This window comes from Cebidichthys violaceus, unplaced genomic scaffold (assembly GCF_023349555.1).
Source record: "Cebidichthys violaceus isolate CVI_PGR_0920_01 unplaced genomic scaffold, fCebVio1.0.p SCAF_16, whole genome shotgun sequence".
NCBI lineage: Eukaryota > Metazoa > Chordata > Actinopteri > Perciformes > Stichaeidae > Cebidichthys > Cebidichthys violaceus.
Genome location: NW_027176329.1, coordinates 11,129,404 through 11,155,884, shown reverse-complemented (window position 1 = coordinate 11,155,884; position 26,481 = coordinate 11,129,404). Strand labels below are relative to the sequence as shown.

General features: G+C 45.3%; 1 protein-coding gene across 4 annotated transcripts in view; it reads right to left on the bottom strand.

Annotated features, from left to right (window-relative positions):
- rbms3 (RNA binding motif, single stranded interacting protein) overlaps positions 1-26,481 on the bottom strand; it is a 236,651-nt gene that overhangs the window by 54,110 nt on the left and 156,060 nt on the right. For all 4 annotated transcript variants that reach the window (XM_068711238.1, XM_068711242.1, XM_068711239.1 and 1 more), the window contains 2 exons: positions 15,521-15,678; positions 9,893-9,972 (listed from right to left, as the gene is read on the bottom strand). In XM_068711238.1, the coding sequence (XP_068567339.1) occupies positions 9,893-9,972; positions 15,521-15,678 (238 nt within the window). The remainder of the gene's footprint in view (positions 1-9,892; positions 9,973-15,520; positions 15,679-26,481) is intronic.

The window sequence follows — 26,481 nt, the reverse complement described above, 5'->3', positions numbered from 1 at the left end:
GCAGGATGGAGAGAACAGAGAGCTGGCAATTACCAGACTTCTCGCTATATATACTGCAATCCTGGCCAGCTCTGCTCTGCTGTACTCCACTCTGAAGGCTGTCTCAGGGCCAAGCTGGAGGTAATGAAAGCAACACACTCCTAATGGACTATTGATGTGTGTGTGTGTGTGTGTGTGTGTGTGTGTGTGTGTGTGACGGGAAGGAGTGAGAGAGGCTCAAAGAACAAAGGTAAGAAACAGAGACTAAGAATTCATTCTGTTGGCGTGTCGGAGTGCTTTCCTTTTTCTGCGTCGTCTGTGTTTTCGTGCAACTGCAGAAAGTGTGCATCCATGTCTGCGAGCTACTGTAAATCATCTACATAAGCTGAGCAAAAGCAGCAGAAAAAAACCAAAAAAAAAAACACAGGCGTGATCCAATAACCACGGTGAGCAGTGCTGCCAGCCGAGGGAACGGAGACAGACAGAGAGACAGTGTGTCTGAGACATGAGGTCACTCCGCAACCAGGTGTGTTTCCATCGTCCTTCAGCTCAAACACCAGCAGGCAGCTCTCATACCAACACGCTCGTATACAAAAACATAAATAGCTCTAGGTGACAAAAAAAAAAAAGAAAAGGAAAAATTGGCAACTCTGACACTGTTGCGGTGAGATTCATCAAATGGAACGTGTCCCACACCGACTGATCGTCCATTGGCAGAGCACATAGGTGTGTACGCATTTTTTGTTGTTGTGCGTCTCTGTGTGTGTCCCCTTACCCCGCTGGCAGGCGGTCGGATGAATGAATGGGCGTCGACTCCTGGAGGGCCGGTGGCGCTACAGAAATAACTCTGCTGACCACAGTGACCTCTGCTCGTTCCCACAGCCCGCGTCCTGTTCTAATGGAGGCCCGTGCTCTATTTCGGGGGCGGCAGCTAGATTTATCTCACTGCCCTCTGTGTCCCGGGGACGCTGACAGTGACGTGGTCGGGTGTAACTGATGCCTGCTTCCCTGACGCAAGCACGCAGAGGATACAATTAGTCTTGAGGTCAATTCCGGTCGGTCAGATGACCTGGCGGAACCTCACTATTTCTCCTCACTTTCAAATGTATACCTTAAAACGTGCTACAGTGGAAAATACAAAGCTGTAAATGATCTTTCTTCTTTTTCTTTTTTTTGCAATGCTGTAACTGATGAAAGGTGCAGGAGATAGAGAGGAGTGAGCCACAGAGAGCAAGCCTTCTGAATTGCTTGCATACCACAGAGACCTTGGAGCATGATTATCCTCCTCAGCAAACTTAATCTTCATTCTGCAGGACTGGCCGGCTGGCCAAAAGGCTATGAGCTCAGTGACCTACTGTATCTGCTGAGAGGCTGAATATTACAGAAATGCATCGCCTCGGGTCCTGTATTAGATTAAGATGACTGATGGTTAAAAACCTGGAATCTAGGGGCCTGCGAAGACAATGTGTGCATCTCAGGACTTCATTCCTTGGAGTGGTGGAGAGCCCAGTTAGCTCTGGGGAGAAGTATAAAAAGAAAAACACAACTTTTTTTTGCTTATGACTGTAAAGTTGGCGGAGTGAGCTCCTGATCTCACCAGAATATAATTCACAGGAAAGAAAGGTATGAGAAACGCTCCCAAAGTCCTAAACAACTACTGTGCAAGACATTCAACCAACAATTGGTGCACAGCTGTGTTTCAGTGGGCAGAGCTTGACGGTAGCAGAAATAAAACAATCTATGACTTTGCTCAATAAAACAGCAGTGTTGTGGTACTCCAGATTGGTCTTGGTCCAGACCACTTTTTTGAAGAAGTCAGGGATTTTCATTTGATCTTGTCACGGTCTGAGGAATGTGGATTTTATTTCAAAACCACAATTGGGAGGACATCCCTATGTTGCCTGTGCATTGTCTGATTTATGTCTGAACGCATCACGCAGTGTGGGACTCACACTGGTCTGGTCTTGGTCTTGTCTTGACACACTCCGGTCTTGATCGTGACTTGGTCTCTGTTTTAGTGGGTCCTGACTACAGCACTGAAATACGGCAGATGAATGTGTGATTAGCCGTCAAACTCATCGATCAACATGTTAACATTTGCTAATCAGCACCAAATGACCTGATCTTCAGCACTGGAGGAAACGTTTGGATCACAAATGTTTGTAAAAAAAAAAAATCGTGACTTTCCATTCAATGGCCAAACCCACACGCCATGGTGGCGCCAGAAAAAGTCGGGATCACCAAAGTCATTAAGATTATTAATGTGGGGATCATGAATGTCTGTATAAACTGTAACTGTGATCCAACAAATAGTTGCTGACAAATTGTGTGGACCAAAAAGGGCTGGAAAGACAGAGCCATAGAGCTAGTGCTGCTAAAACCAGCAATGACGCAACACTTGAGAGAATGTATTTTTAATTGCTGGGTGTATTATAAATGTATGCACATATTACATTCAACAGCATTTTTGGAACAAGGCCCAATAGGATTTCTAAGCCAACCATGTCGCTGCTCCACTTCCACGGGAAAATACAATAACTGTGTTGTAACTGTCTGCTGTCCACGCCGCGAGTGAATCCGCGGCACAAAAGAAATAAGAACACATCAATGACACGGCTGAATGCGTATCAAACAAAAGAGGAGAGGAAAAATGTTCTTCATAAATAAAAGCGGCCTCAGGTGCTCATTTTGCTCGCACTAATATTGTGTGCACTCAGCTGAATCCAGTTACATAGATGAGCATCAGGGAGGGGGAGAACAGGAATGTGCGCGATGCCGAACGCACAGGATGGCGAGCGGGGAGGAAGGGAGGGAGGACGTGCGGGGAGAGTGAGCGATGAAAGACAGCGGCGGCAGGGAAAGATAAGCGAGGGAGGGACGGATGAGAGAGCACAAAAGCAAGGACAACAAAAAGTGTGAGGAGAGATGGGAGCAGGGTGAGGAGGGAAAAAGATAGAAAGAGGGATCAACACGGTGGACAGCTGGACCGGGGTCACGGGGGTCTCGCTCAGGAAGCGGTCGCACGCGGCCAATGTCATCCTTTCATCTCTGCAGATGCAGCAGCCTAAACTTTACTCAAATTTAACCTTCCAAAAGCACGGGCTGTTCCAACTTTCACTCCTCTGCTTCCCTGTGCCACCCATCACTTTCTTCCCCTCTCTGCCCTTTTCCATCTGTTCTCTTTTATCTCCCCCTCTTATTCCTGTCACATTTCCTCAGCTCCTAATCTGTTTCTTCCCATTGCCCTCCCGCTATATTTCTCTCTATTACCCTCCCTCGTTATGTGTCTTTTCCTCGTGGTGACTCGCCTACATTCGGTCTCGCTCCACATTAGATGTGGTTGAGTGGAGAGCAAAGTCAATTGTTCCTGCCTAAACCCCTCCAGGAGCCGGGGCTCCTCTCCTCTGCCTAAGCAAACTTTGAAGCCAATCAAAGGGCTTTTATTATATTCTGTGGAAGGGGACTGCAGCAGGTGAACGCTTTATATTTCAGCGACGGATCCACTCACACCGGGGTTCCTCTCCCCGTCTCCTCCTCTCTGCGCTAACCACCGGCTCCGCTCATGATTGATACAGTTCAGCGGCAAAACAAACAAAGCGTGACAAATCCAGATTATTGTCTGTGGGCGAGATAAGGTTATAATGAGAAAGTGCATCGGGGGAAATTGATCCTTTTTCAGGAAGCTGTCTGATTTACTGGGGATGCCAATAATAACTTCCTGTGTGTGCGGCCTGTAATGGGAGGCGGGTGAAGTCAGGGGTGGGGGGTGGGGGGGTAGGTTCATGCCAAGACGACAGATTTCATTACGATGCAATATCCTGAGGAGCGCATTTGAGAGGGAGGACGGGTGGCTAATTATTATCCGTAGCACTGTATATCGAAAAGCTGTCCGATTGTCATTGTGTATCACAAACACAGACAGAAATATGAATGGTTCACACCGGGTGACAGCGGCGGTAAGTGAATCATCAATACATAACGGATCTGACCTTTTGTTTCTGTCAAAAAAAGAGGAAGGGGAACATTAGATGTAAACAATTCACAGATCAGCACCCACGCATGGCACACGGATGCATCATGGGAACAATGTGCCTTGGCATGCTCGCGGAGGCAGCCGTGTCTGAGACGAGCTGACAGCCAAGCCACCAACCTACTTGGCTAAATCTACACGCCATAGGGGAGAGAAATGGGTCTGCTGACAGGCCAGTTATTAGCCAGGGGAATGTGGGAGGGATTGCAGAAATTAACATGGATTACTCGAGTATGACTGACAGTTTCAGAAGGGCTTTTTGTGACTTACCAAGTGAATTGGGACTCGCCTTAATTCAACGAGGGACATTTTAATACCGTGGGCTGTCTCTGCTGTCTCGGCGCCGTTGCCTTGGTGAGGACGCCAACAGGGAGGGAATCTTTTTCTGCAACAGCACCCCCGGCAACAGCTCCCCCGCCCTCGGTGGCACAGGCCCTTGTGTTCGGCAAATAATGACGGGATGTGTCGGCGGGGCCAGCACTGTCTTCTGGTCTGTGCTGTGTTTTGTTTAAAAGGGGAGGGGGGGGGGGCTGCTAAATAGTAACCCCTGTGAACTGTGCTTGGCATAAGCCTTACAGTTCTAAAAAGCCTGGGCGTCCTCCGGATGTCTCACAGATAGGGGAAGTAAATTTAGAAATCACATTCATAAGGGGGGGGGGGGCGCTTTACATGATAAAAGCACTGATGCTTCCCACAAGTCTCCATGAAGCATATGGCTTTTACTGTGGGCCTTAAAAAACTTTTTATGTATACATTAGAATAGAGAGTGTGAGTGAGAAGAGACAGAGACTGTGGTTTGAAGAGAAATTGTGAAAACAGATAAAGTTAGAGGGAGAAATGCCAGAGTATTATGAAAAAAAGAGAGAAGCAGGAAGGCTTGTACATATTGCATGTTTCCGTTTGGTTCCATGTCCCAGGGCCACTGTGGCTGCTTCCTGATGTGGTTTCCATTATTTATCCAGCATCTATTAGACAATATTGGAGCCCACTCTCAGGTCTGCTGCCAATATGGCAGCAGACCTGAGAGCACAACGGAAGGGAAAAGGAAGAAGCTGCAGTGTTACTGCACATTCAGTCTGGACCCAATCTCTATTTGCACAGTCAGACATTCATGTGAAATACTGGATTCATTCAAGTCTGGTGCTGTCATTTGGCATCTCTCAACGCTACCTGTGTCTAGCCCTTCTGAAGACACACCTTGTTTATTTAGCTGTCGTTTGATTGCTGACAACGACATGAAGTTGAACCGCACGAAGAGCGGCAATTCGCCTGAGCAGCACAGAACATGCATCAGATGTTATCAATTTCCTCTCTGCCACGGCTCACTCACAATACGGGACGCACATGAGATTACTCACCTGCCAAAAGCAAACAATGGCTAATGTATCTCCGGTTCAAATTACATTTACCATAGGGTGTCATCTCTAAGCTGTTTAATGCATTGTGGGACGAAGGGCTTTAATCAGCGAGGCTCAGTGGAGCCAGCGGATTAAATCACTTTTTATCTGCGCTTCCTTTGACTTTCCCAGTGCTCAGGGTTGCAGTGTAAATCATAATGCGTCCCTGTTGGGCTCACTTCAGTATGGTTTATTGCTGTAGTCACATTTCATAAATTCTATTTATTCTGTATTGAGTAAATCCACATGCACTGAAAAACAAGGATAACTCTTACATTCTCACCTCCAACTACAAAGTGGATCCTTTCTCAGAAAAGAGTTTATTGTGTCTGCAGTGTGTGTGTGTGTGTGTGTGCATCTTATGTACTTTTAGACACGTGTACTGCGGTTATATGTGTGTTAATTGATGCATGCAGTATGCGTCCATGTCCATAGGTGAAAATACACCTGCCTGTGTGTACTTGGGCATGCGTGCACTTCCTCCACAGGGAGTATGTGGATGACTTTGTATCTGCGTGCGGGCGTATGCGGGCTCACAGCCGGCCACAGCGATGGGGAAGAGAGCGGCTGCCGCATTGCACAGAATAGCTAAACAGCTGTAGTGCTCCATCAGGGCTATCGATCATGTCCCTCTCTCCGAATCACAATCAGACGTGGGCAGAGCAGAGAGGCTGGGGCAGGCCTCTGTGACTGGCTACGCACCTCTCATATCAACCAGGTCTTCATCGAAAAACCTGGCCTGGATAGCTGATTAGATGCACTTGTTTCTGTGGAACTCGCTGGAATACATGGACAAGTATTCAATTAAAGTGCCTGGCAAGCACTGCCTTCATTTTCTTTTTTTTACAATGGTGTGTTTTATTGCTTATAAAGAATATAACTGTCCATAATGTTTCATGCGCTAATTCCTTATTGTATTGATACAGCACCTCTGAGTGTAACACAAATCAAAATTGCATTAAAACATATATTGTGTCCAAACAACACATGTAACCGCCAGGAAATTAGACATGGTTTCATTAAAGCTTAACAGTAATAATAGGTTAAGCTGTTAAAGTACCATTAGCTACCATCTGCTATCATCCCCACCCCACACACTGTAAATCAACTCAACACCTCATGTAATCACAAGGAAGTTGGATGTTATTACATTAAAATTTAAACAAGAAGTGTATGGGAGCTGTCCGTGGCGCCATTAGCTGCCATCTGCTAGCATCTCTGCAATCCTGTGTTCTGTACGGATCTCCTTTCTGTGCCGTGGCGGTATCTGCGACTTAATGTTAACTTCCTGCCAGTGTGGTGACTCTGTTTCCATTTATTTTCACCCCATGGTCAGTTGAATTTAACAGATGACCTGACATCCAGACTTTTGCTTCCTGGTTTGGTACAGCGAGGTTACAACTCAATATCCTTTTCTACTGCCAGTGGACACACCTGAGTAGAAGAGGGCAGCTATAACAAGACCAACCCCCATCTGTCTCTCTCTCTCACACACACACACACACACACACACACACACACACACACACACACACACACACACACACACACACACACACACACACACACACACACACACACACACGTCTTGACACAGTGTGATTGAGTAGCTAAGCTGGAAATGCAGAGGCTTGTCAGATACGGGCTTGAGAGGATTGGTGAGCAAGCGCAGTGCATCAAGAAGGGTGTGTGCATGTGTACATGCATGCGTGCTAAGAGTGTTGCAGTGTGTGTGTGTGTGTGTGTGTGTTTGTGCTACCACAGTAACTTTGTGGACTATGTTTCAAAAGCTAAATGGAGGGAAAAAAGGGGATCTCATTAGCATTATATGGATGTTGACATTCCATTCAGGTCAAAGTTAGTGGTGCGGGACTATTTCTGTGCTTATGTGGTTTGTGTGTGTGTGTGTGTGTGTGTGTGTATGTGCATGTGTCAAGGCTCACAGAGTGTAGTAGTCATGGCTGTCACACAAGTATACACATGCACGCTCCTGCTGTGCTGTGTGTGGCGAGGGTCCCCGGGGGGGAGGGGGGGGTTGCCGCTGAACTGTCAAAGCAGGATGGATGAAGAAGCTGCCCTGCATATCAAGGGGCTCTGGGGAAATACCACCAACATGACACACACACACACACACACACACACACACAGCACGCGAATACAGCACGTGTGTGTTCCAACTTTAAAATGCATACATTTGAATGTGCACGCATGAATCAGTAAACAGACAAAAATGTAGTAGTGAGAACGCATGACGTGCACACTTGTATTCACACACACAAATACATATTTATAAAGGGCCTATTCGCTGCCTGTGTGAGAAACAGAACCAGCCCCGGGGTCCTCCGCAGAGGAACATCTGAGTTTGATAACAGAGGAATGTCCAGAGATCTCCATTTAGCCGACATGGACAGCGGCAGAAAGAGACAAAAATGTGCACTTCTTATGCACTTCTTCCCACCCTCTTATATATTAAAAACTTTGGGAAAAGTATCAGAGGAATGACAGAATGGTCCTTCCAGTATTCATGAAGAGAATATCTGAATCTGAAGCAAACCAATACATGTTGACTCAGGGTACAGTTCCAGAATCAAACAGATGCAAGGATGACGCATTGTTTAAGTATTCCAAAGGCAAAAAAAACTCAATAGGTCCAAACATTTTGAACAAAAGTCACGTGTTTGAAATGTGGTTCCAATATTGGTCATAGAGTTGGCTCCTCATACGACTTCATGCACAACTCAACCGTTGCGTATAATAAACTACTTCTTCCCCAGTCGCCAAAACAGGAAAAGCAAGGCTGGTGTGAACGTGCCCTGAAGCAATAACTATCTGTTAAAAGTTATTTTTATTAAAAGTTTTGGACATCATTTCTATCAGTAACACCAACATTGGAGTCCCCAAGTTAATTCCTGAGATCTGGAATCAATGCGTCTTTGCTAAGAAATAAACGAGGCAAGAAGTGCAGTCAGACGAACCAAAAACAAGACCCAAGTTGTAATAAACAGAGGATTTGATTATCACAGGCATTTCCTTAAATTACAAACAGCAACAACACAAGGAACAATAACAGCTTTTGCGAGTCCTGTGAGTGTACACAGTCAGGTATCCATGGAGGAATAGGAGAGATTTCATTGACCCTTCAGGAGGGACCATAGCAGCACCAGACCAGAGCAGACCTTGTAAACTTAACTATTCTTAATTCCACAGACGGATTTCCTCGATCGGGACGGTAAATCTTCATGCTTGGCACAAGCCTGAACAATCCATTAACAATAATAAAGCCTGAGCGGCCGGGAGATAGACTCTTAAAGGGGAAGGTCAGCCTGATATTACAGCTTTAAAGGTTTCCTATTACGGCTCAACTTCAATATAACCACTCACCTTGCCTTTAATGGCTGCTGGCTATGCAGTGGCTGAGCATATGTGGAGATTCTAAATCCAGTCTCTCTCTGAGATATTACTGAATAGTGGAGGAGCGATTTATGGGTCTGTTTTCAGTCCCGCTGGTTGGAGGTGTGAGTATTGTTAATAAAATTGCCACAGGGGTGAAGGAGATCTCATCGGCTTTGCCCTGTCTGCCCCCCACGTCCTACCGGGGAAGCATGGGAGGCGCCGGGCGCCGCAGCACCTGGCCCCAAAAGTGCTTAGGCGGCATGTTTTTTTTCTTCATCCTTTCTTTCATATCTTTGCTCTCCTTCCACCTTGCTTTGCCTTTTGCTAACACCTCTTGTCACCCCTAGTACCTCAGAGACTTGCTCCGTTTCCAGCGTTTCCCATGTCTCCTTTTGTTCTAAACTTTTTGGGACAGTGAAGGCACTTTGGACCCTAACTAAAAGACACATCTCCGTGCTAACACACAGTGTGGTGCACCCTTGTCTAGATTTTGTGATGTTCTTTCTTTCGCCCTCTTTTCCCTGTCTGTTTTCTCCTTGGCCAGCTTGTTCCACTGTCGAGGGTGACTGCAGAGAAGAAAGATAGGAAGGAGAGAGGACACGGCAACGGAGAGAGCAGGAGCGGGAGAGGAACGAGGGGAGAGTGCAAGCTCTTAAGTAGATTGCAAAGAACAGCACAGAGGCGTGAGTGTGAATATTAAGCGGGTTTTCTCCTGCCCGAGAAGTTTCAGCCTGCAGCAGCAGCAGCACCAGGGAGGGAAAGAGATGGTGACAGAGAGAGAGAGAGAGAGAGAGAGAGAGAGAGAGAGAGAGAGAGAGAGAGAGAGAGAGAGAGAGAGAGAGAGAGAGAGAGAGGATACCTACAGAATCGTCAGCTATTCAGCCACATAGCCACGACAGCTAGCTTCAGGTGTCAGAAACAACGGTGTGCACAATCTATCAAGCTGTCCGGCAGATCCGAGATGAGAAATTACCATAATTGAATTAGAAAGGCGGTTTCTTACAGCGAAAAGGGTGATGATTTTCCAAGAAAGGAAAAAAGGAAATGGGTGATGCAAGAACAATGTAAAGTAAAAAAAGGACGGGAGACTCACCTGGAATGCCTGGCGGGGTTTTCAGGTATTTGCCATTGAAATGCTGTATCACTACTTCACATTTCTCTGTGGACTCCATCCTGCAACAAAAAAAGTGATACATGGGGTTTCATTTAAAAACATTTGCTATCCATCTGCAGCAAAGGTTGACAGTCCTTCCATACAAATACAAGTGCTTAACCCTGAAACTAAATGATGACACACAGGGAGTGCTTGTGGTGAATATAATTAATTTAGTTATGGTACAAATGGAGGTTTCTTTGTGGCACTACACACTCTTTAACTGTCACAAACGGACAAGAATACCTCACAGTTTACCTCTCATCTATACCACGATACCGTTTGTAAAAACCAAAATATATCAAGATGAGTCTCAGTCCACTGAGAGCAGTGCTGCAGTCGTAATCAACTCAACTTTGCAGATTTCCATTTTTGCACCGAAAGAACGTAGTTAAATACCGCCACCAATGACACATTTACAACAACAAGGAGTTGTTGTAAACAGCAGCACACTAGACTGTGTCCTGCTGGCTGGGTAGTGTCATTTTGTTTATTCTAAAAAAAAAATTAAAATTATTTGTGACACTACCCAGAGTCAGTCTGTCTATGTGCTGGGGAACGCCATGAGTCAGAAGTTCATAATGAATGTAGAGAAAGGAAGAGGCGAAAGGGAACGCAGGGAAGTAGAAAAAGGTATGAAGAAGGGAAATGTCGTGCTTATGGGGGGGGGGGGGGGGGGGGGGAGGAGAAAGAGAGCAGGAACCTGACTCACCCCCCCCCCTTCGAGCCACTTGATCAAAAGTTTCTGGGCCGAGCAGCTGACCAGCAGGAGGGCTCTGATCTCTCACATCATAAGCACACAGACACCAACAACCTCCCCACACACAAGTATAATGCACAGTGAATTTTAAGACGTCCACGACTTTAAATAACTGTATTACCAATTGACAGCCATCTTAGTTTGCATTGTTAGCATCATAACTATCACAAAAGGTACATTTGAGGCAGATGTGAATGTTACTGGTTTTGCAGATATTTAGTCAAGAACTTAAGGTTTGGATGGGTGGATGTTTTGAAATGCTGATGGTGCTACATCAAAAGTCCTTTCATGTTCCTGAGGGGAACATCAATGTGCATATACCCAAATTTCGTGGCAATCCATCCATATTTTGTTGAGACATTTCACTGAAAAAAACAAAGAATGTGAACCTCATATTGGCGCTCGAGGAAGAGTCAGGGGAGCTCATCCTCTGTGGAACATGAACGTCTGTGTAAAGTTTTATTACAGCAACATTAAATACACAGCCTCGTGCAGGAATTTGCAGCCAGTGTACATATGTTAGCATGCAGATTACTCACAAAGGACTCATATTAAAATGGGCTTTTAAATGCAGGCTTGAGTGATTGCCATGCCTCTGCTTATGGTAATAGGCTCTTGGAATGTGCAGAATTCATTGCTTTCCACATTTTCATTCTTTATTCGGTCTCACCTCCAAGAATTCTCATATCATCCTGTCAGCCTCTCACTTCTCTGTCCTCTGTCTCTCTCATGCTTCTTCGATCTCTACCTTCATCCTTCTTTTTTCATTTTTTTACCATAGCTTCTTTATCTCTCTCTCCGTCACATCCATCTTACTCCCGACCCGTCTGCACCTCTTCTTTTTGACGTCTCTCTCATTCCTCCTCGTCTTTCACCCTTGGTGTTTTCCTCCATCTTTCACCGTTACTCCCCCCTCCCTCTCTCGCTCTCTCTCCCCCTCTCTCTCTCTCTCTCTCTCTCTCTCTCTCTCTCTCTCTCTCTCTCTCTCTCTCCCTTTCCCGCTCCATCTCTCTCACTTTGGGTGGCCTTCTTTTCTTTCCGTCCGTTTGCTTCTCTGTGATCCACATCAACATCTTTCTCTCTTTTCCTCTCCCCACTTCTCTTTTTAGAATATGTAATCTTTCACACTTCCTGGCATCATTCATCTCTCACTGACCCTGTACCCCCCGCCATCTCTCTTTTCTTTTCCCTCTGCCCCCCCTTGTGTTGGGGAAGACTGAAAATACAGTAAGCAGCCAGTGTGACTCAGCTAATCACAACTGGCCTTTAACACATCACAAGCACTCAGCATCTAGAAATTAGATCAGTAAAAACACTGCCATTCATCTGATTGAAAGAGTACGTATATAAAGGCTGGGTATAGTCTGATAATTATCATTTAATAAAAGAAATTAGACCTCTCAAATTACATGTTTAAAAATCAAGCAGCCGTGAATGGACTGTGTCTTAATAAAACTTGTAATTTGATCATTTAAATCAATAATACTTTGATCAAAGGAAAGAGAGTAAAAAGTGTATAAATACTTGGTCACCTTCTTCTGCAGTTAGTGGTAAGAACACATTTATGTCATCACCAAAAGTATTCAGGTTTTATATTCAGTTCTACTTTATATACAAGTATTCTGCTGACACAAAGGAGGTGGAGGCCATTTCCTCACAGATGGCTCAAAATATTGTTAATAAAAGAAAAAAAGATGACGCTTTGAAAACCTTCTATGACACCGTATATATAATGCATTATATACATATTTATAATGCATTATAATCCGTTAGAATAAAGTATTAAGTGACTAAGCCACTCTAAGTGGCCATTGGGTGCTCTAACTAAAGTAAAACATAATTGTATGTTTTGTGTGTTATATAATAACATGTTTTTCCCTTTACATCAAGCAAACAATGACCACTTAGAGTAACTTACAATTACATTAGAATGAATTGTAAAAAGATTATAATGTATTATAACTATGGGAATTATAATACACGGTAAAAAATGTCAGTGAGTGTTATGATACTTGACCTCAAGTCATGAAAAAAATGCTTTTTGTGTTCTTTATTTCTCACTTTATTTAAGTGTCATATTCCATGTATTGTACAGTATATCATAACTTGTGTATGTGTATTGTATATTTTATTCTGTTTATGCCATTGACGCATTGTTTGTTGACAGAATCATGTCAATAAAGCTCCTAATCCGCATTGACGCACACACAACACAGTTACACAAACATGCCAATAACCCTTCCATAATGCTTCCACTTCAGGAGGCAGCCCAGCGACACAGAGAAGAGCAAAGCTAACCTCTTTATCGCTTTTGTTCTCTCTCACTAAAGCCTAACAACCCCATACACAGTGCACTTGTAATAATGATTTATGTGGCTGTGTACTGCATATTGGGAAAAAAAGAGATTTGCTGTGGTGTTTTTTCTTTTTTGATGTCCATCTTTAGAAAGTGTCTGACAATCAGTTTGAACCCATCACCCGTCCTCCGGAGTTTCAAGTGATTCTCTTGACCGGACGAGTTGATGCTCAGCCCTCCCTCGCTATTCTCCGGCGCTCTTTATCGTCCTCCTCACGCGCCCTCTGGCTATTCAGTGCTTGCCTCCTCCTCAACGCCGTCTCTCCTTCACTCTTTCAAGTAGGTATAGGTAGACAGAAAACGGGTGGGTGGACGAGGAGTAAATAAGGCAGACGGGCTGTTAGGCAGTCGCCGGGAAACAAACGGGTCAGCCCGACTGTCGACCAACCTCCGGGGTAGTCCTTCAGTCAGGTAGGCGGTGGGGCAGGCCGGCTTCTCTCTGTGTGCTGCCGGTTTAATGGCATCAGGTGCTGCTGTCTGCAATGATTAGTGCCGGGGCTGGAGTAATGGGCTCTGATAACAGTAATGGATCGGCCCACAAACACTTAGCTCAGTTTACTCTCTCTAATGCCCCTCATGGCCCAACCCTCAGCAGCTGTCTGTCTGTCTGTCTGTTGACACAGCTAACGGGAGCTCCACAATTCATAAAATACATTGATTTCTTTTGTGCCCGAATCTCTTTCTGGCTTCTTTTTTTTTACACAATAAAATCTTCTGTACCTCTCTCTTCTTTATTTTATTTTTTTTAACTCCATATCAAACCAAAAGCCACTCGTTCACTTCTCACATTTTCTTCCAGGCGCCACACTCGCTCGGTTCACTTTCTACTCCTCAATCTTTCATCGTCTCATACCGCCTTCTCCTTCCCATCACCCTATCTTTCTCTTTATAATAACCTCTATGATTAGCTCTTTTTTTACCTGATCATTGTTTCACACTCCTGCCCCTCTCTCTCCTCCCTTTTCCATCATGTCTCGGTTCCCCCACTGAGGGCTGCTTGAACAGGTGGCCTGTGGCAGGTTGTTGCTGTGCTCTGCTTGTTGGTCTGCAGGAGGCTGCCTGCCTGTCTGTGTGCGTACGCGTGAGAGTCTGCTCACTAATGTGCGTGTTGGTGTAACATGCACACGTGCACGCACATGCGTTGAGGCCAGTCCGTGCATATGCTCATATTTGTGCATAAATGCCTGTTTGTGTGCGCCTGTCCTGCTGTAAACCTCGGTAATAGAGCAGGGAATAGGAGAGGAGTTCAGCCAGTGCAAGTGATTAAGAAAAATCCCTGCAAGATGGCGGCTCTGTGGCCTCCTCTGGGTAAACAAGGGAAGAATGTGTGGAGAGGAATGAGAGCCTGGTGGCTGCCGCCGAGGACAAGGACAGAGCGGTTTATGACTTTGGGGGATTAACAAGCTGAAGTGGAAACTTTTGTAAGTAGAAAAAGTAATAAACCGTACAGTGTTTGGATTGGTGGTGGAAATAGAGCAGCCCTGGCTACTCTGAACAAAGGGTTAATTGCAGGTATGTGAGAATGCACAGGCCCATGCACCCATTGGTATACTAATGGATAGTATACCAATACCTATAAGGGTTCCAAATTGGTTCTACCTTAAAGGCTGAGGTTCTACGCAGAACTATTTGCTTCTGAAAACCCCTTTTTGGAAGAAATAGTTCGTCAAGGTTTGTTGAAAGTATGGATGTTAAAAGAAAACCCCCTGAAGGGTTCTAGATGAAACTGTTGGGGTATAAAATGGTAATTGGAAGAAACCCGTGGATGGGTTCTAGATGAAACCCATGAAATATAAAAGGGTTCTCAGTAGAACCCCATAAATGTGCTCTAGATGAAACCCTTGGTATATTAAAAATGTTCTCAGTAGAAGGGTTCTTGTTAGCACCCTTAGAGCAAGTTCTGGGTGGAATCATTACACCACAGAAGGGTCTTCTGTAGAACCTCTCATAGGTTGTTCTCGTATGGGGGCAAGTCGAGGAACCCAGTATGGTTCTCAGTAAACACCTTTATTTCTAAGAACCTATAGGCATGTGCGCTCATACACAGAAGCACACAGACTTTAATGCACAGACATGGACAAAGACAAACTCATCCACACGCTGTCAAACAAATCACCTTTTAAAGTTCCCACTGCATGGAGGCAGGAATCATCTGACAAGGGTGTTTTTAGAGTGAATGTGTGTATGCACATAGTAAGTACAAGTGTGTGCCTTTATGCCAGTGCATGTTTACGTATTTGGGTCCATTTGTGTGCACTTCGGTCTGTGCATTTGTGAGAGTGTTTGCACATGGGTCTAATCCATTTGCAAATTATTCATCGTTACTGCTGCAGCATCCATAGAGTACCAGAAGGGCGGGAACACAAAACCGCAACAAACATGTCCGGTAAGTATGGAATACGTCCTTTACTTAACAATCAAATATTGCTTCCAGAGCATCACTTTTGTGTACCTGGCGAAGCCGACTCCTCTGCTGACCCCGTTGGCATCCCTCAGTATCCTCGTGGAGATGACGTGACCCAGGGGCTTCAGCATGTTCTCCAGCTCCTGCTCATCCATCGACACCGGCAGGTTGGAGATGTACAGGTTGGTGGGGTCCTGCTCCTGTTGCTGCAGGGCCAGGAGTGAGAATAGTAGGGGAGGACGGATAGAGGAGAATAGGGGGTGGGGGGAAGGAGAGGAAAAAATGAGAAATAATGTATCACCAACAAGTGTAAGAATCATGAAATATGCATGAGCTCTGTGTCGTGGGCCATCACGTAACGCGTCTCAATCCCGCCAACAGTGGAGACAAACTGAACTTTGGCATTATTGATGCTCACACATTGAACTGCTCACATGCCATATGAATACACCCATGGCTCACTGTGCCTCTGGCTGTATGAGTGAGATGAATAGTGTGTAGGCTACATTATGGATTTGTGTGAGTGGAAAGTATTATGAGATCTTGCTGTACATATTTACATGTAGTTGTAGTTAAAGTTTGAATGGCGTCTTCTAAGTAAATAAAAGTAGGATTTGCAAACACAACAGTAGAAGTTGCTCCACCTCCGCGGCTCAATGACACTAGCTAGAAAGTTGAGCAATCTTCAGTTTAGCTAGCTAATTTATCCGATAGCTTTTGACTCAGACGACACCGATTACTGTGCCTGCCGGGGCAGGACAGGATCCCCGGGGGAGAAGAGGCCGATGAGTGACAGCTGGAAGCAGAGCGGGGGGCAAAGAAACACCCAGAAACGTCCTGAACACAACAACATGAAAAGACAAAATACAGGCAGAAGGTCTACGCAGATAAAGACACTGTTTGACCCATCCATCGACCCCGACCTCCTCTCTACGCGGACTTCTCGCTCTTTATACTACGTCAGTTGCTCTGACCGTCTAATGCCGACGCATTGGAGTTATCATACAGACGTTAAAGGATGCCTCGGTGAGTCAGTATCAGCCGCTCTGACCAAGCATTGGTATTTGACTTTAGGAGTGAGAACGTGTTGGAAAATTCTACTCTTTGTACATTTATGTCGAACGAGGAATAGAGAGTGAAAAGCTGTGTAGTGTGTATCGTACAGCAAAAGCGTTTTCCTTGTTGTGCCCAAGGGCTGCTGCTAGCTAGGTGAAGCTGCACAGCTGGCGGTGAGTTGAGCCTGAGGTATCAGAGGGCCCTGTGAGCTAGCTACTGTAGGAACAGCTGGAAACAGCAGCCCCGGTACCGCCAGTCAATCAGACACTGTGCCAGGGAGCCACCACGAAAGTCGACCATCTATCCATCCATCTATGCTGCAAGTCAGCCAAATTAAACATGAAGCTACATTATGCCATCCTTATCTCTGATGGTGTATCTTTATGATGCCTGATTGTGATCCGACACCAGCTCTCGTTCATCACATCTCCTCTTTATCCAACATCCACATCTCCAAACCTTTCATCCGACAGCAGCCAGGACCAGCTGGTTAAAGCTAACAATGGCAAAAAGCAATATTACAAAAAGGCGTCCATGCTGTGGTTGGTGGCTAGCATAATGTGATGAGTGAATACTGCAACATTTGAAATGGATTTACATACACTCCCTTTCACAGGTATTTGCAGAGGATTCATCTTGTATAATCTATTCATAAATTAAGAGGTAGTCAAAAGAATGTATTCAACTTTAAGTTAATTAATAGCCGTTGATCTTTTGGAGAACTGTGAATGGGTGACTGGAGGCTGCCATGGTGAACTGCACTTCATACCATTTATGTATTTAATGCAACGAATGAAAAGTAGAATGTGCTCTCACCCTGAATGTTAATCCAGTTTACATCAATAATGTGAGCAGCGGGGGGCCATCGCCATTTAGAAGGGCAATATCTGTGAAATAGTTGGGCTCTGTTATGTAATAATAAGGAAGGCAACTATATGTATCCTGAATAAATTACAATTATTTAGCAAGACATACATCTATTACAATAATGTAATTATAATCCATAGTATGAAATGGATCTGTCAATAGTCTAATAAACTTTAAAGGAATACTTCACCCACAAAATGACCATTAGCATATCAATCATCAGCCCGTGGTATTTTGAAAAAGACACATTTTTTCTCACATGCCCACATGTAGTATGATCCAAGTCTCATTTAACTCACTACTTACCAAACACATGCATCTTCGCTATCTAACTATATAAAACACTTAAACAGCCTCATGCCTGCGTAGGCACACTGTTCATCAAAGCGCTTTACAGGGTAAGTACGGTCAAGTTGAAGAACTAACTGACTTTTGCCCAAAGAAAATGAACAATATGCACATAACTATAACACTGTTTTAAAGACAGATGGATAACTGTTTAGCACTACTTTGAGTTCAGTTGATTCAGCGTCAAATAAATGCCTCAAAAAGATCAGAAACAGGCATTTTCAGCGATGTTTTCTCACACACATATGCAGTATTGTAAACAGCAACTTCAGCACTGAAGTCTGTCTTCTTCTCAGTAGGGGGTTGTGGAGATACTTCAGTTGCCGCCTGCATGTAAACACTGTCTTTGAGAATCTTTACAGACTCTCTGTGCTTCGCCAGAGGCGACACCGCCTCACTCCGTCTTTTTTGCTCTCCGCTGACGACGGAGGAAGAGGTTAAGGAAGAGAAGAGGAAGTGCTCCACCAGCGTCCTGCCTCCATCTCTCCATCTGTCAGAGGAGAAGACTGGTCCCTCCCCTGAGTAATTAGCCGTCTTATCTGACAGGACATGTTTGATCTGATTAAAGCCTTTGGGAGAAAGCCGATGCCTGATGTGAAAAACTGCAGCTCTTTCTCCTTTAACCAGGAACTCAATTACCCAACTTTGGGACTAACTGCACTCCTCCCTCCTCTGCAGGTTTGTCACATTTACGTGCTGCAGAAAAAGCTCACAAGAGTTTGTATAACACAGGATTTGGCAGTGAATGAGGCTTAATTAAATCTGCCCGTAAAAAAAAGAAAAAAACTACTGTACACGTGTCACTCTCTAAGTCCCTTTGGTGTATGTAGCCGTGCAGCTGTGCCTTCCTTTGAGTTTCATCGGTTTTGTGAGGCGATGTTTTTCAGGATTATGTCAACACGCTTCGTATTCCAATGCAGACAGGAGTGTCTGGATCAAAGAGTTAACTGACTGACTCTAGTCACTGGGTTAAGCCAATGATAGGAGAGTTTATGTGTGTGTGTGTGTGTGTGCGCGAGCGCGTGCTTTTTGAATGAAGGCACCGTCTCCCATAAGCATGTGACGATACACGCGGTGAAGGGGCGCGACCGGACGCGGCGAGGTAATTCGTGCGCGTGGCCTAATAGCGGAGGGCTCCGTTTGCTGGGGGATTATCGTGGGGAGGCCTCATCTACACACGGCCGCCTCGCTAAGTTTCCTCTTTGATGACGTTCCGCGCCACAAAGCCCTAAATACCCAAATGAGAAGGTTACGGTGGGGGAGTGGGAATGGGAGCATTCTGACGGGAGGTGAGATGGGCCGCCCCATTCCACAAGGAGATTTAATTTCCTTTAATGTCAGCCTTTGCACACGCTCTGCTGTCAGGCTATGAACAAAACGGTAATTAAGGTGTGTGTGTGTGTGTGTACATATTCCATCTCAGGGTAATTATGCGTGTGCGTTTGTTCCATCGAATCTATACAATGTAATGCTGTGGCGGTTTCTTTTTTTGCTTTGTGTCAGTGAGGGCGTTTGTGTCCGTCCCCTCGCCATTGACCGGTGTCGTAGAGGGCTAATGGAAAGGCTCCAGGCTGCGCAGCGCCTTTCATGAGCATAATTCCTTCACCTTGCCACCAGGAGGACAGGAGGAACCCAACTGTGTGTGTGTGACAGAGGGGGGAGGCGGGCGACGTGTCATTTCGCGCTGACGGATGGCCCGCTCGCTAGAGCTGACAGCCCTGTAGCTGTTATTTCATTTCGACACCCTGCTCTGTTTACCTCACTGTAATTTCTGAGAACATTACTATGCTACAGGGGAGGGGGGAGTATTAGCAGAGAGGGAAAAAAAAATAAAAAGATGGCGGTGATCTGGGTTAAGCAAAAAAAATGTTTAAAAGGAAGAAGAGAAAATAGGAGTTATAGATCACAGTGCAAAAGGTGAAAGAGTGAAAAGGTAGGAGAGAGAAAGCCGCAGAGGGAGACAAGCTGACATGACAGGCAGATATAACACATTAAAGGGAGCCCTTGTTGCCTTTGACAACGCTTGAGGGAAAAGAGACGTCAGCCGATAGAAGTCTCACGTTCTGCCTATGGGGCTCTCAGGGCTGTATCCGTTGAACTGATAATAAAAGTTAGCCGGAAAGATGCGTTGTCTTGACCAGGGGCACTGCATCTAACGCCACGTTGAGGCTCGGAGCTGCCCTCACTCTCTTTTTTCATGTTTCCTTTACCCCATTCTGTCTTTCTTTTCTCCCCTTTTCATACCACTGACCTCTCCATAGCCGCTCTTTCTCCAACTTTTTGTCAACAGTTTATTTCTTGAGCGACCTCCCGCCGTCTCTGTCTTCCCTTCCTCCCGCTACCTTATACCCACTTGTCCTTCCTACCCCATCATTACCCTCTCCTCCACCCTTCTTTCTCCTCTCCTCCTCCTCTATCTGTTTAGCTGGCTCAAGACATTAGAGCTGCATTGTATAATTGGCTCTGCAGGCTCTTATCGGCTGCTCCTCAACGCTGCCCTCCGAGGGCGTGTGCGCATGTGTATTAGCGTATACCCAATGCCAACCCTTCGTTTAACACCGCACCACTCACTTCCAACAGGTATGCCACTCTGGCCTGTTGTGTGACTAACCAGCAGCCTGAAGGAGTGCAATTAAATGAAGAGAGAATGGGGGTTCCGTGCTGCTGTGAGGACGTGTTGCTGACAGGTTTGCAGATGCCAGTTCCTGTGCCTCTTGTATACAGGTTGAGGATCTGCACTCAGATGTTGCTGTGGGAGCCTGAGTCTGGGGAAAAGCATTCAGAAGACAAGCGGGCCGACCAAGTGGAGGGAAGGAGGAGAGGGGTGCGGGATTGGGGAGTTGGATGAAAGGAGAAAGCGTATGAGCGCATCAGCTCACGTCAAAAGTTTAATATGCAAGGAGCCGGAGAATTCGGAGTCAAAAAGGTAGCAACAAAGGAGGCGTCATTCTAACAGCCGGCTAGTCAGCTGGTCAGTTTACTGCCCTTTGATGAGCGCTTCCACATTTACTGCTGCCACTGACGAGCGGGCTGCAGGATCACGCTACTTTTGTGGAGGCTGTTGTCAAAGCGCTTTCTCAACACTCTGCCGCTCTGTCGGTTTGCGAGCCCCGTCGTGACACTCGGCTTCAAACCCCATCAACGGCCGAGACTTCACATTACAGCGTGTCCTCATCAGAGCCCGCCTCTGTCCACTGACGCAGCCGCTCGCAGGAGATACAGAGCCGAGCTGCAGCAGGCTCGATGATACAAGAGCATACAAGGCTTCATGGTGGGAGTTTGATGGAGGAATTACATTCATTTATTTTTTAATCAATCCTGTATTGGCCACGACTAAGAATATACACAGTTAAATGTGACAGGTCGTGTTTTTTGCTCATTGGCCCCCCTCTGTGTAAGCTCTATCGAAAAATAGTAAAACAACACATTTATTGGCAGAGATACACGTGATCGAGGCTACAAACACTCCTGAGTTATACTAAAGCGCGATACAATCCAACATATGCACAAACGTCTCCGAGCTACAGGCGCTCAGTCACAGAACAGCACGATATGGAGTAAAAGAAAGGTGGCGAGAGCGCAAGCTGGTAACACGTGAGGAGGGGGGGGCTGACAAAATCCACATCCCTGATTCAAACCTTCTGTTGGAAACAGAGGGCTGTGAGGCGGAGGATCGGAGCCATCACCCAGGGCGGCCATTTTCAATCCAATTACCATATTACGTCTGAACAAACAGCCCAAATCAACGTCATTTAAACATTGCTTTATTAGTGCTGCGATAAACGGGTATTGGCGGGGGTTCGAGATTCACAATGAAGACATCCTGTGTGGGCAGACAGTTGTCAGTGCTTAAGGAAGTGATTTAAGCCGTATTTTCTGGCATTGCTGTAATCACCTTGGCACATACACCTGTAGTGATTTGAGAGGGAGTTATGTTTCTGTTCAAATGTGACACGCATTACAAGTACAAGAATCAAAACCTGTACGAGAAAATATATTCAAGAGGATGTGAGAAGATAAGTTATAGGACACAGACAGCATTGCAGCTCCCAGAAAAGATATTTGGGTTTTTTAAATGAATGAGTTTCCCTCTTGATCTTCTGATTTATGTTAAATCAACCCCTACTGTGAGAAAAATTATGTTTTAAACGAACGTAGAAATATTACCCATTCTTAAGTCATAAACACAGGAGAGAAAACGATTTAGATCAGACTCAGAAGATTCTTTCCTGATCTGTCATCATCCTCAGTGTAAGCTACCTGATCATTTCATTCACATTAGGATGCTCAACAAGATCCTGCACGCACCATATGTCCATTAATTAACCTCTCAGCACCATTTTCAAGAAACTAATTCAAAGTTTGTCACAGGGCACACAATTTATTATTATTCTTAATATAATTTTTAATAATGTTTTGTCACAAGATACAAAAGATTAAAAAAATCAGCGGAACATGAAGGGCAGGAGCAAGATTAGAGGTTCACCTTGCTCACGCAGCGTTTCCATTTGGCTGGAATACAATGTTAGCCGATTACATAAAAGTCGTAGAAATTACCATACGTTGCTGCAGAGCACAGCTTAATACATCACATTATTCAGCCATGGAATGCTTCCCATGAGTGCAATCCAAGCCAATGACAACTAAGTGTGTCCTAGCGGCCCAGAGGCACTGAGGTGTTTAGGTAGGTTTTAAGACCTACACTCATTCGCTCGCATAATTACGCACATCGGTCCCGCACAGCACTGCATCTCCTACATGCACAAACTCGCAGCCATGCACACACACACACACGCACACACACACACACACACACACACACACACACACACACACACACACACACGCACACACACATATACGTGATCTGCACACACACACACAGTCAATCTTTGTCTTATTACTGCTCATGGAAAACGGCTTTCTCGCTCCTTTGTGTTATGCTGAGATGATAGATGCTGTGTAAGGAACAAAAGTGGGTGATACATTATTGAGCCCCGGAGTTTGCTAACACAGTGGTGGGGCTTTGTTTTACTAACTCTCTCAGCTGGGCCTGCTCTCTGCTGGCGTCGCTGGTGAAATATTCATCCGGGATAAGGCAGAAAACCGGTGTTTGGTATGTACATGTTGGATTTAACTACGCCGCTGCATGTCAATTGAAGCAAAGGTACAGGTGGGATCATGGGCTGCATGGAGCACATTCAAGTTCAAACCCTTGATATGAATTTTGATACGGTGTGAGACCTCAAGTGTTATTTTCTGTGGCTCACCACCATTAAATAAAGATCGAGTACCACTTCAGCTCCGAACACTGAATAAGTTAACGTGTGCTGATGTTGTTCTGCATCTTTGCCAGCCCCACAGCTAATGTTTTCAAGTCTGTGTGCGAGTCTTCGTGGCAAAACTTGGTCCTGAAGACACCTGCTGTAGCTTGGAACTACCATAGAAGACGTTTATATGTCTGTCAGTGGACAGACTGTGACACGATCGTTCAAGACGCATTCACAAAACTGTACAGTTGTGTAGTTGCGATGAAAACGTAGGTTGAGATCAAAGATGGGTGCGGTCAGAGCAAGGCCAACTTGCCCCCAACTCTACAACCCAGGCCCGTTTTTGCAATGGGTCTAGTTTGATCTCATCACTTTCTTATTCTTAAGAATAATAATAATAAGAAGAAGAAATTCTTCTGTCAAACAATCCCATGAAAAGACCAAAACCAACAACGTGTTACTTCCCTAAGCTGTCTGTACCTATCCAAGTCTTTCATCTTTAAAAAGTGTGAAAAACAACTTTTTGCTCATACAGCAGGATGCTGGGATTTTGTTCAGCAAATGTTACTCAAGAGCAAATAGTGCATTTGTTGGGGATTTATTTCAGCGGCTGATTAACACACATTTGGTGCTCTGGTGAGTTTTTACAGCACCAGAATGGTGGATGCCAGATTGACCCACACTCAACTTAATTCCATCTCATGCTCATCGTAATGAGATAAAAGGTCACTGAGTGCAACACTGGGGCTCACTGATGTGTTTTTAATAATATTCCGGCAGCAATGGCGGTGTTTAGCCGAGAAATACGCTACATTAGTCTTTGGCTGCAGAGGTAAGGCTTTGTTAATATGAGGAATTCATTATGCTTTTAGGTATTTTCAAAAGATTTCTTCATCAAAGAAAGAAAAAAAAACCAGCCATCCTTTAATATTCCTGAGCATCATCTACCATACCGAGCGTCATTTTCCCTCTTTTACATATGTATGATGAAGGGATCATATCTTTTGCTTTGCAAAACAGGCTTAACACCACTAAATTATGTCTGCCATCAGTGTCACGGCTCATACATTTTGATGCCAGGTTAATGTGAATTTAAATGGGTCGATATGCGCTTCACCCGCTTAATCACGACCCCCCTGATTTGATTTTGTCTCTCCCTCGGTGAGCTAATATTCCAGAGATTAAAATTTCATGTGGAGCTCGTATCAAAAATTCATTATTAACATGGAAGACGGGCACGATCGCCTTACCCCTGTGCTCCAGCAAAAGGAGACAAAACTCATGCATCCATAGTATAAGTGGGCAGCACACGTGCATGCAAAGATTTGCAACGCTTCCCACGAGGACTTCAAGTCAAATTCATCCCGCCTTTGCAGAAACATAAGAAAAAAATGTCCTCATAAGCTGTGGTTACGTCCTCGGCCGCGCTCCCTCAGCTCACGAGCAGGCAACATTCACAAATGTCTTCCCAGTTTCATAATACATTTTCATCAGCGTAACCTTCATATTTTTCCATTAAGGCGTTTGCAACAACAGCTCATTGTGTTGTCGCCGGGGTAAATGCATTTTTCCGTCTTATGCATCTTTCATGATATCATTTCTGAGATTGAATTCCTCCTGGCTGACATCGTGTGGAGGCGGAGGGTGCAGGTGATGGTTTGGATGGGAGGACGGGGGCGTTCAAAGGAAATGGCGGTGAGCTGTTTAATTTACACTGTTGACCATCATGTGGATCTCTGTGGGCTGATGCACTGTATCTGTAAATTACCGATCGCTCTGTAGAAGAGCTCCAACCTCTTTTCTCTCCTGCCTCTCTCGTCCATTAACAGAGGAAACCGTTCAAACCTCTCTTTTTCAAATCACTATAACACTCATTTCCCTCTTTCCATGTCGTCCACATAGCCGAGAACACACGCTTGTTTACTTTGGGGCAGAGACGAGATAGAATACCAAACTCAACACATGACATCCTGTAGCTGTTGTACGGGGCAGTGTGCCAAAATGATGCTTTGATATTTGGTGGAGGATCCCCCACCCCCCATGTCACCTGGGAAATGTAATTCGAGTCCATGGAGAGCCTGTGGGACTCTAAGGCCGCCTTCCATTCCATGGCGGCTTTGTGGAAATGAATGCTTTGAAAAGAACAATCCACTCGACCACTTTTGTGAGGGCGCGTTGATTTTATCGAGGGCCAACATGCTCACACAGCCTTCCTGCTATGTGTTCAGCACACATGATGAACGTCCACTTCACACCCGGCAGTGCCATTCATGTCGGTGACTGGATGCGGAGGAGTGGTCATTTTGATTCTCGAACTATAAAGTCAAATGTGTGAGTACCGAGTTCAACTCCTCAAAATGGTTCTACAAACGAAAAAAAAACAAGCATAAACAGTTTCACAAAAAACTGTTTTATTGTTTTGCTTTTTGTTTGTCCACTGGGAAGTGGTGGACCACTAAGCATTGGTCTGTGTCTTTATAGTCAGTGGAGCTGGACAGCCATGGACTTTAAAGGGCTCTCCCCACACCTCATGTGCTGCAGGTCAGTGGTTCCCAACCAGGGGTTTGTGTACCACAGGGGGTACGTGACAAAATATAAATGATTTTGTGGGGGTCTGTATATATAATCCACGTATCTGCATTTAGGTGGAAAATAAACACACAAATAGGATCACACATTAATGTGAGGCTGATACTTTGCATGTTTAAACACAAATTTAATCAAATCTACTGAAAAAAAGGAAAGACTAAACATCTCTAGCTGCAGGATCACTACATCTAGTATGGATTGACATGTCAGGAATCATTCCTTGAAGTTGTCTCATCTATGGAGTGGGCCTTCCTGGTAGAGCAACAACAAAAGGTTGGGAACTCTTCCTATCGGTTCACATATATGTGACCTGTGCACTTAAACTCCTAAAATGTGTCTCCAGCGTGCTCTCCTCTCCACTTCAGGGCGGCCGTCTCATTCAACGCACGCTGCTGCCAGAGCGTCGCCACGGACGACCCTCTGAGCTGCCCTCGACGGGGTTCACCGCATCATCAAACCATCACGCGTGTAAACTCGACGGTGCGAGGCTCAAATGAGCCGTTGCTTGTGGATGTTAAGTGACTTCCCCCTGTCTCCCCGCACACATGTCTGCTCAACCCAGAACCAGCTGGGTCAGAGGATGGGAGTTCACGGACAGGGAGGAAGTCACGTGCACTTCGGCATGCATCCGAGACTTTCACACACGCTCAAAACGCTCTCTAACACACGAGCGCCGGCACACAATGGAGCAGCTCCGATCTAGTTTAAAAAGCGGACACATACGGTGTGTTTGACGCGTCAGATTCAGCGTTAAGATGACAGGCAGGATGTGTGGGTCCTTCTCTAAAGTGGTGCGGCATCATCACAAACCAGGAGAGTGACAATCTCTTTGTTTCCCTCCACACTCCATCACCTGCTCTCCAAATGGAGGCACAATGC